The 11,609-nt window shown below is 41.3% G+C and overlaps 1 protein-coding gene across 31 annotated transcripts in view; it reads left to right on the top strand.

Annotated features, from left to right (window-relative positions):
* The first annotated feature begins 7,520 nt into the window (after positions 1–7,520).
* LOC110536022 (AP2-associated protein kinase 1) overlaps positions 7,521–11,609 on the top strand; it is a 51,652-nt gene continuing 47,563 nt past the window's right edge. For all 31 annotated transcript variants that reach the window (XR_016484595.1, XR_016484594.1, XM_021621520.3 and 28 more), the window contains exon 1: positions 7,521–10,316. Coding sequence is in view for 29 of the 31 variants with exons in the window: in XM_021621520.3 (XP_021477195.3) it covers positions 10,154–10,316 (163 nt within the window). In the remaining 2 variants the exon portion in view is untranslated. The remainder of the gene's footprint in view (positions 10,317–11,609) is intronic.

Genomic DNA, 11,609 nt, shown 5'->3' with positions numbered 1-11,609 from the left:
TTTTTTTACCATTCCTGACATTTAATCCTAGTAAAGATTCCCTGTCTTAGGTCAGTTAGGATCACCACTTTATTTTAAGAATGTGAAATGTCAGAATAATAGTAGAGAGGATTTCACGACTTCCACCGAAGTCGGTTCCTCTCCTTGTTCGGGCAGCGTTCGGCGGTCGACGTCACTGGTCTTCTAGCCATCGCCGATCCACCTTTCATTTTGTCTTGTTTTCCCACACACCTGGTTTACATTCACTCATTACTTGTCATGTATTTAACCCTCTGTTCCCCCCCATGTCTGTGTGTGAAATTGTTTGTTGTAAAGTGTTTGTGCACTCTGACTGGTTCGCGACGGGTTATTTTGTACCCATATTTTGTTGTTCTGGGTGCCGTTGGTTTTGCTTATTAAACTGCTCCGGTTATGGCCCAGTTCTGCTCTCCTGCGCCTGACTTCTCTGCAGCCAGTCACGCACGTCTTACAGAGGAAGATTTATTTCAGCTTTTATTTTGTTCACATTCCCAGTGGGTCAGAAGTTTACGTACACTCAAATAGTATTTGGTAGCGTTGCTTTTAAATTGTTTAGCTTGGGTCAAACGTTTTGGGTAGCCTTCAACAAGCTTCCCACAATAATTTGGGTGAATTGTGACCCATTCCTCCTGACAGAGCTGGTGTAACTGAGTCAGGTTTGTAGTCCTCTTTGCTCGCACACGCTTTTTCAGTTCTGCCCACAAATGTCTATAGGATTGAGGTCAGGGCTTTCTGACGGCCACTCCAGTACCTTGACTTTGTTGTCCGTAAGCCATTTTGCCATAACTTTGGAAGTATGGTTGGGGTCACTGTCCATTTGGAAGACCCATTTGCAACCAAGCTTTAACTTCCTGACTGATGTCTTGAGATGTTGCTTCAATACATTCACATCATTTTCCTGCCTCATGATGCCATCTATTTTGTGAAGTGCACCAGTCCCTCCTGCAGCAAAGCACCCCCACAACATGATGCTGCCACCCCCGTGCTTCACGGTTGGGATGGTGTTCTTCGGCTAGCAAGCCTCCCCCTTTTGCAAGCCTCCCCCTTTTTCCTCCAAACATAACGATGGTCATTATGGCCAAACAGTTTTATTTTTGTTTCATCAGACCAGAGGACATTTCTCCAAAAAGTACGGTCTTTGTCCCCATGTGCAGTTGCAAACTGTAGTCTGGCTTTTTTATGGCGGTTTTGGAGCAGTGGCTTCTTCCTTGCTGATTGACCTTTCAGGTTATGTCGATATAGGACTCGTTTTACTGTGGATATAGATACTTTTGTACCTGTTTCCTCCAGCATCTTCACAAGGTCCTATGCTGTTGTTCTGGGATTGATTTGCACTTTTCACACCAAAGTATGTTCATCTCTAGGAGACAGCACGCGTCTCCTTCCTGAGAAGTATGACAGCTGCGTGGTCCCATGGTGTTTATACTTGCGTACTATTGGCTGATTTCTTTTGATTTTCCCATGATGTCAAGCAAAAAGTAGTATGTAGTTCCAGTAGTTTAACTATTGAAAACAGTAACAAGATTTGAATTTAGTTTAACTACCACCAGCTACTGCAAAATCTACATAAATTACCAGTTGAACTACATGTAGTTCACCACTCCCCAACACTAGAAGTAGTTCAGATGAAGTATCAGGAGTCCGCCATGAAAAAGCAGAGCATGCCACGCACCACTGGGATTGCACCAGAACTTCCTAAAAAAAAAAAGAATTATAGTTATTGAACAAATTATGCAAATAGTAGTGTACTGTGTTTATGATATGGGACTCCATAAAAACACGGCACTTCGATACAGCTATGACCGGAAGTTACTTTTCGAAGCAGGTAAGGAGAGCAATTTTACTAACCCTAACCCTTTTCTTAACCATAACCGAATTCTCCTAACCTGCTATGTTAATTCTCCTAACCTGCTACGTTAATTCTCCTAACCTGCTACGTTAATTATCCTAACCTGCTGCGTAAGTTGTCCTAAAGTGCTATGAAAAAGTAACTTCCGGTTGTAGCTGTATCCAAGTGGAGTGTTTTTAGGGAATCCCTTCATGATATGTTAGCTAGAGAAAAATGGCATTCATCATTTGTTTTCTAATGTAACAGTGACCCCATGTGGACGATTGTAATCATTATAGGACTGATAGGACATTTTGGGGGTGTTTATTATCTCTATCTCATATTCATTTCGTAGGTTTTAAATTATTTGAGCACATTGAATTAATCATAGGCAATGAGCTACAGCGATCTTTTTCAGTGCCTCCCACGTTTAGCTTGCGTAATAGAACTTCCTTAAAGGTTCACTGCTGTTGTTTAGGGTCGGGGTTATACCTTGTCAGAACTACATTTCCCAGGTCTCATTTAGGTCAATTTGACTCACTCATATCAACCTGGACTCAGGGATAGACGTAACATAGTAAATGTAAATCTGAGATGTGCAATTAGTATGATATGTCATGCTTTGTATGGTATGTATTAATTTGTGGATGTCCATCATCCATTTCGTATGATATGTTACGAATTACAGTACAAATAAAATAAAATTAAATGTTATAGGTCACATACACATATTTAGCAGATGTTATTGCAGGTGTAGCGAAATGCTTGTGTTCCTAGCTCCAACTGTTTTATTTATTTATTTTATTTTTATTTCACCTTTATTTAACCAGGTAGGCAAGTTGAGAACAAGTTCTCATTTACAATTGCGGCCTGGCCACGATAAAGCAAAGCAGTTCGACACATACAACGACACAGAGTTACACATGGAGTAAAACAAACATACAGTCAATAATACAGTATAAACAAGTCTATATACGATGTGAGCAAATGAGGTGAGATAAGGGAGGTAAAGGCAAAAAAAAAAAGCCCATAGTGGCGAAGTAAATACAATATAGCAAGTAAAATACTGGAATGGTAGATTTGCAGTGGAAGAATGTGTAAAGTAGAAATAAAAATAATGGGGTGCAAAGGAGCAAAAATAAATAAATAAAATAAAATAAATACAGTAGGGAAAGAGGTAGTTGTTTGGGCTAAATTATAGATGGGCTATGTACAGGTGTAGTAATCTGTGAGCTGCTCTGACAGCTGGTGCTTAAAGCTAGTGAGGGATATAAGTGTTTCCAGTTTCAGAGATTTTTGTAGTTTGTTCCAGTCATTGGCAGCAGAGAACTGGAAGGAGAGGCGGCCAAAGAAAGAATTGGTTTTGTGGGTGACCAGAGACATACCTGCTTGAGCGCGTGCTACAGGTGCGTGATGCTATGGTGACCAGCGAGCTGAGATAAGTGGGGACTTTACCTAGCAGGGTCTTGTAGATGACATGGAGCTTTTGGGTTTGGCGATGAGTATGAAGCGAGGGCCAGCCAACGAGAGAGTACAGGTCGCAATGGTGGGTAGTATATGAGGCTTTGGTGACAAAACGGATGGCACTGTGATAGACGGCATCCAATTGGTAGAGTAGGGTATTGGAGGCTATTTTGTAAATGACATCGCCGAAGTCGAGGATTGGTAGGATGGTCAGTTTGACAAGGGTATGTTTGGCAGCATGAGTGAAGGATGCTTTGTTCCGAAATAGGAAGCCAATTCTAGATTTAACTTTGGATTGGAGATGTTTGATGTGGGTCTGTAAGGAGAGTTTACAGTCTAACCAGACACCTAGGTATTTGTAGTTGTCCACGTATTCTAAGTCTGAGCCGTCCAGAGTAGTGATGTTGGACAGGCGGGCAGGTGCAGGCAGCTATCGGTTGAAGAGCATGCATTTAGTTTTACTTGTATTTAAGAGCAATTGGAGGCCACGGAAGGAGAGTTGTATGGTATTGAAGCTTGCCTGGAAGGTTGTTAACACAGTGTCCAAAGAAGGGCCAGAAGTATACAGAATGTGTCGTCTGCGTAGAGGTGGGTCAGAGACTCACCAGCAGCAAGAGCGACATCATTGATGTGTACAGAGAAGAGAGTCGGTCCAAGAATTGAACCCTGTGGCACCCTCATAGAGACTGCCAGAGGTCCGGACAACAACGACCCTCCGATTTGACACACTGAACTCTATCAGAGAAGTAGTTGGTGAACCAGAGGCAATCATTTGAGAAACCAAGGCTGTCGAGTCTGCCGATGAGGATGTGGTGATTGACAGAGTCGAAAGCCTTGGCCAGATCAATGAATATGGCTGCACAGTAATGTTTCTTATCGATGGCGGTTAAGATATCGTTTAGGACCTTGAGCGTGGCTGAGTTGCACCCATGACCAGCTCTGAAACCAGATTGCATAGCAGAGAGGGTATGGTGAGATTCGAAATGGTCGGTAATCTGTTTGTTGACTTGGCTTTCAAAGACCTAGGTTAGCCTGACCTAGGTTAGGCTTTCAAAGACCTATATCTAGGTTAGATATAGGTCTGTAGCAGTTTGGGTCAAGAGTGTCCCCCCCCCCTTTGAAGAGGAGGATGACCGCAGCTGCTTTCCAATCTTTGGGAATCTCAGACGACACGAACAAGAGATTGAATAGGCTAGTAATAGGGGTGGCAACAATTTTGGCAGATAATTTTAGAAAGAAAGGGTCCAGATTGTCTAGATTGTCCAACTGTGCAGTAATAGCTAACAATTCACAACAATACACACATCTAAAAGTAAAATAATGGAATTAAGAAATATATAAATATTAGGATGAGCAATGTTGGAGTGGCATGGACTAAAATACAGTAGAATAGAATATAGTAAATACATATGAAATGAGTAAAGCAGTATGTAAACATTATTAAAGTGACTCGTGTTCCATTATTAAAGTGACCAGTGATTCTATGTATATAGGCCTGCTCTAATGTGCAGGATTGAGTAACCGGGTGGTAGCTGGCTAATTGGTATGATATGTTAAGAATTCCATTTCCTTGCAGCTAAACGTTACTGGTATCGCCACCCAATACCCTGGTATTGCCTTAGGTAACCTTTGGTCTTATGTAACCATACCAAACATAACATATCATACCAATGTTAGTGTCCCGGATGTACTTTAATATGTTACGTCTAGTGTATGAGACCAGTCTGCCCAGATTACTGTAGCTACGCTATTTATTAGCATTTTCCAAATGTAGCACACATAGTACATGGTACTACTGCAGTGGAGAACCACGCTAGAGAGCTTTTCTCAGATTGCTGCCAATATTCTTTCCGGTTGCCTTTTTCCATGGATGTTGCACGACTCACGATCTACCTGTTATGGGGAAGCAGCAACATTAGCGTCCCTGCAGTAACAAGACTTCCGGTTTTCCAATGTTGCCTTCAAAATAAAAGTCTGCAGTAAAAACGCCATGTGTATGATGCAAAATCAATATTTATACTATACTTTGTATAGTCATGGTGCATAATGCTAAAATTATGTTACAAAATCATAACTACATGAGGGACAAATCCAAACTCAAGGGAATTACTACTTACTATAAGATAAATAATACTATAAGGTGGAGCACATTGAGAAATGGCTATGTTTTTCATATGTCATTGTATGTTATGTACAGTGCCTTGCAAAAGTATTCGGCCCCCTTGAACTTTGCGACCTTTTGCCACATTTCAGGCTTCAAACATAAAGATATAAAACTGTATTTTTTTGTGAAGAATCAACAACAAGTGGGACACAATCATGAAGTGGAACGACATTTATTGGATATTTCAAACTTTTTTAACAAATCAAAAACTGAAAAATTGGGCGTGCAAAATTATTCAGCCCCTTTACTTTCAGTGCAGCAAACTCTCTCCAGAAGTTCAGTGAGGATCTCTGAATGATCCAATGTTGACCTAAATGACTAATGATGATAAATACAATCCACCTGTGTGTAATCAAGTCTCCGTATAAATGCACCTGCACTGTGATAGTCTCAGAGGTCTGTTAAAAGCGCAGAGAGCATCATGAAGAACAAGGGTAGCACCCTCTAGTTGCTGAAAACATAATGTCTTATCCTAGAATTACCCTCCAGTGGCTTAAAAATTAACAAGGGGTCTGAATACTTTCCGAATGCACTGTATATACAGGGTCCGTGCCAGTACCAAATGTACAATGTGCAGGGATCCTTGAGTGGTTAATGTAGATATGTACATGTGGGCAGGGATAAGGAGAAACTGTCTGGTAGCAGGATAAATATTATTATTATTATTATTATTATTATTATTATTAATCAATATAGCTAGCAGCAGCATAAGTGGTGAGTCTGTGTGTGTATGTGTGTTGGTGTCAGTGCGTGTGTGAGTTTGTATGTGTGTGCGTGCATGCGTGTGTGAGTGTATGGGTAGAGACCCATGATTGGCATATAGTCAGTGCAGATAGACCGTGGGTGATGGTGGGCTGCCATTGCCTAGCTGTTCAAAAGTCGCAGTGCCTGGAGTCTTTGGCTGTTCAAAAGTCTTTGTGCTTGGGGATAGAAGCTGTCTCGGAGCCTGTTGGTCCGGGACGCAAATCTCCGGTACTGCCTGCCGGACGGTAGCAGAGAGAGCAGTCCATGGCTGGGGTGACTGGAGTCTTTGGACAGTTTTCCGGCCTTCCTCAGACACCGCCTGGTATTGTATGTATGTCCTGGATGTCCTTATGTGCAAGGTTAGGGTTCAGGATATCAACTCCTGAAATACACCAAACAATCTGAGAACCATTGTACATGTGCAAGTTACACCACTTAATCAGATCAGTGCAGATTTTTCTTCTTTTGACAATGTACTTGGAAGCATTCTTTCATGGCGATCACCATTAAAGGAATCTTTCAAGGTATTCACCATTATACTCAATCAATCTGATATACACGTGCTTGCAATAATCTTTTTTCTGATGATTCATACAAAATACCACATCTCATGTTGTTGTGAATGAATGAATTGATGTTATCTCCAAATAGGACTGCTTTAGTAAACAAACACACATAGGGACCACAACGATGAGAAAATTAATATTTCAGAACTATGTCCGCAACCTTTCCATGTAATGCCAAATACTGTAGTGCCAGATAGTTATGTAGTGAGTGAAGAATGCCCTCCAGTTCCTTCTCATACTGGTTTAAGGAGTCCATTATTTTAACACTCAATGTTATCCTATTGCGAGCACATACAGTGCCTTGCAAAATTATTTGTTTTACCTATTTTGTTGCATTATAACCTGTAATTTAAATGGATTTTTATTTGTGTTTCATGTAATGGACATACACAAAATAGTCCAAATTGGTGAAGTCAATTTTTAGAAATTACTTGTTTTAAAAAATTTAATTTTAAAAACTGAAAAGTGGTGCGTGCATATGTATTCATCCCCTTTGCTAGGAAGCCCCTAAATAAGATCTGGTGCAACCAATTACCTTCAGAAGTCACATAATTAGTTAAATAAAGTCCACCTGTGTGCAATCTAAGTGTCACATGATCTCAGTATACACCTGTTCTGAAAGGCCCCAGAGTCTGCAACACCACTAAGCGGCACCACCAAGCAAGCGGCACGATGAAGACCAAGGAGCTCTCCAAATAGGTCAGGGACAAAGTTGTGGAGAAGTACAGATCAGGGTTGGGTTATAAAAAAAGATTGTAACTTTGAACATCCCACGGAGCACCATTAAATCCATTATTAAAAAATGGAAAGAATATGGCACCACAACAAACTTGCCAAGAGAGGGCTGCCCACCAAAACTCACGGACCAGGCAAGGAGGGCATTAATCAGAGAGGCAACAAAGAGACCAAAGATAACCCTGAAGGAGCTGCAAAGCTGCACAGCGGAGATTGGAGTATCTGTCCATATGACCACTTTAAGCCGTACACTCCACAGAGCTGGGCTTTACGGAAGAGAGGCCAGAAAAAAAGCCATTGCTTAAAGAAAAAAATAAGCAAACACGTTTGGTGTTTGCCAAAAGGCATGTGAGAGACTCCCCAAACATTTGGAAGAAGGTCCTCTGATCAGATGAGACTAAAATTGAAGACTAAAAACGCTATGTCTGGCACAAACCCAACACCTCTCATCACCCCGAGAACACCATCCCCACAGTGAAACATGGTGGGGGAAGCATCATGCTGTGGGGATGTTTTTCATCGACAGGGACTGAGAAACTGGTCAGAATTGAAGGAATGATGGATGGAGCTAAATACAGGGAAATTCTTGAGGGAAACCTGTTTCAGTCTTCCAGAGATTTGAGACTGGGATGGAGGTTCACCTTCCAGAAGGACAGTGACCCTAAGCATACTGCTAAAGCAACACTAGAGTGGTTTAAGGGGAAACATCTATATGTCTTAGAATGGCTGCTGGAGGCTGTTTGCCCATGTGAGAGACGCAGACTCAGCCTCATCCTTTACGTTTTTACTGAAGACTCATCTCTTCAGTAGGTCATATGATTGAGTGTAGTCTGGCCCAGGAGTGTGAAGGTTAACAAAAGAAGTGGGGCACATCAACACAAAGTGATCGTCCAAATGAGACTTTACAAGATCAATGTACACATCAATTATCTTATCACTGAACCAATTTCCATTGCTTATTGCATCAAAATCCTCAGCTTGTTAAGACATTTTCCTCTGAGTTGGCTTAGGAATGAATGTCTTTATGTTGAGAGGAATCACATTCCTTGCATTTGACAGTGCATAAGTGAATGACTTCTTTCAGACCAAAGAGGCAAAACTTTTGATTGATTGCTATTGTGTTGGTTACCAAGGTAGATTTAAGAAAATCTTTGGAAGGGTATGCATAATTGGGGTGATATAAACCTATGGCAACATGATTTTAGGATACTGCCTAAAAAAGTGTATTTGTGTGGCCAAGCGATTGACCTAATGCATTTTATGGCACTTGGCTGGCAATTGCCTGATTTTAAATATGTAAAGGAGCGCAGACGGCTCATCACCACTATGATTATCTAGGTTGTTTGCAGCAGGTTTTCCCAAAGGTCCAGCAAAAAAATATGTGAAACACAACCAAAACAAATAGCAAGTGCATCCAACAAGTTTGTAGAGTTGCAAGCTTGACGTAGTCATTGCGTTCTAGGAATATGGGACCACACAATAAACGTTTGACTACTTTAATACACATAAAAGTTCATTTCTCCCGATACTTTTGGTCCCCTAGAATTTGGTCCCCTAGAATGCTGTAATTTCTAAACGGTTCACACAATATGAGGAAAATACCCTCAAAATAAAGCTGCAGTCCGTACTTTAACTTTAATTATGGTCATTGTATCACTTCAAATCCAAAGTGCTGGAGTACAGAGCCAAAACAACAAAAATGTGTCACTGTCCCAATACTTTTGGAGCTCACTGTACATTCTACAGACCCTACTGGCTATTCTCTACAATACTTTTATTTGGCACCTATCTATTTCATATACAGGGATTTGCATTAGGGGCATTTATTTGACCTTGGGACAAGTTTAAAACCCAAATGTAATGAAAATGTCATTATGTCACTTAAATACGAACAAATATGAATCATTGTTCATGTTTAGACAATTATTGTTCATATAACATGAATAAATACAGGCTAATGACACTTTTCTACTATTACGTGGGGGACTTTTATTTAGAAAACTTACCGAAATTCCGTGACCCGGAAGTACTTTTTTAGTGTCGCTGACGAGACGCTGATTGCACCAAGTTGTTGTACTACGGGAGCAAATCGGGCAATGAATTACTAGCTAGTAGCTAGAACACCAAAGTAGCTAGATAGGCAGCTAATTATCGAATATAAACCAGGGAGGAGATTCAGGAGTTAACACCAAGAAAGAGCTCTCGATAAACTAGTGAAATAAATGCCTTTACGCTGAAAAATGGGTGGAGATGTGTGTAAATAGAAGCTAGTAACTTAGCAGGCTGTCAACCCAATTTTCAAAGCCAGATAGGTTTTTTTTGTTTGTTGTTGATATCATTAGCTAATTGGTTGGCAAACATTAACTAGAAATTTATAAATCGATTAACCGTGTCATCTCGTGTGTTGATAGCTAGTTAACTATTTAACTAGCTTGCTATTATGACAGTCGAAACATTGGTAACTAGTTGCGCTTGGAAATCGAACGAGCAGGCTCTTCAAGAGGATAGCTTTAGTTAGCCTAAGGTGGCTACGGTCATTCAATTATCCAAAGCTGATAGTAAACAACATCTACGCGTTATTGTGAATAGGTATTGATTGCAAACCACTCGACACTTGGCAAACATCACCGGGAAATGAAGAAGTTCTTCGATTCACGCCGGGAACTTGTGAGTTCCGGGCCTGGTTCTGGAGCGGGTGGAGGAGGCACTGGGTCCGGCAGCAGCGGTGGCAGTTTCATTGGACGGGTATTCACCATTGGACGGTATCAAGTGACCGTTGATGAAACTGTTGCTGAAGGTGAGGGAACGTTAGAGTAATTGATCTGCTTTTTCATTAATTACATCCCAGGCAAGCTAATTTATCACTAAATTGCCATATCTATCGCTAGTGACAATAATGCTCTTGCTTTGGGTTGGAAACAAGCTTACCCTGACATGACCTCCATCCTATGGTCAGGCATACTGTTAAATTCTGATAACTGAATTCTTGATAACCCCAAGAATGTATCTACGTCAATTTATTTCACAATTTGCAAACAAAAACAGCTAGGCTAGCAAGATACCATAGAATTGAGGCCATTTCAGGGTAAGCTTGTTTCCAACCCAATGCATTGGGGCATGGTCTACAACTGTATCAGCTGTGAGCTCCTCAGACAGCTGTACTGTCACTGCTGGTGTCAGGATTCATTTGGAATGTATCTACCAGACTGATAAGAATGATGGAAATCTAAAAACTGGTCAGCCTGCATCCTGAAAGAGATCCTGAAAGGGATCTAGGGTGTGGGCGCGGGTGTGAGGAACATGGAATTGGAATCTCACCTCATCATGAATTGCGAACATTATAGGCTAACTTTTCTAACCCCCTTTGCTCAAGGCTAGGAGGAACAACGTTTTCATTTTAAGGCTGATCAGACATATCACATTCAAAGTCTCAGCTCTCGATGACAAATGGAGAGGGAACCAAACATATGAGTTTCTGATGGGGGGGGGGGGCAGGGTAGCCTAGTGGTTAGAGCGTTGGACTAGTAACCGAAAGGTTGCAAGTTCAAACCCCCGAGCTGACAAGGTACAAATCTGTCGTTCTGCCCCTGAACAGGCAGTTAACCCACTGTTCCTAGGCCATCATTGAAAATAAGAATGTGTTCTTAACTGACTTGCCTAGTTAAATAAAGGTAAAATAAAAAATAAAATAAAATGAGGGTATAAATGTAATTTGCTACATGGGGGAAGTCAACAGGGAGTGGTGAGGCCTATCACTTAATGTTAGCACCTGCTCCACACCATACATTATCTTTCAGATTAGATTGGGAGTGTTCTGGTGGTTAGCCTCTTGTTTCTGGTCACTGACTGATATGGGTGTGTGCATTTGTCAGTGTTGGTTGGGACATTGAGGGGGATTCGATTAGTGCCCCGGGTGAACCAGGTCAGCGTTGATTGCATTCGTTTTGGAATCGGGCTGCGTGAGCCAGGTGCCCCGTTTTGGCTGACAGCGAAGTCGTCTCGAAACAAAAATGGCACAGGTTAAGCGTGTGGAATAATGACTAGGATTCTGTGTTTTCACATGCAAATGTGATTGCTTTTGATAAAAATG

This window comes from Oncorhynchus mykiss, chromosome 11 (assembly GCF_057628025.1).
Source record: "Oncorhynchus mykiss isolate SJ-2025 chromosome 11, ASM5762802v1, whole genome shotgun sequence".
Taxonomy (NCBI): domain Eukaryota; kingdom Metazoa; phylum Chordata; class Actinopteri; order Salmoniformes; family Salmonidae; genus Oncorhynchus; species Oncorhynchus mykiss.
The sequence above is the reverse complement of the archived record's forward strand: the minus strand, read 5'-3'. Positions and strand labels throughout refer to the sequence as shown.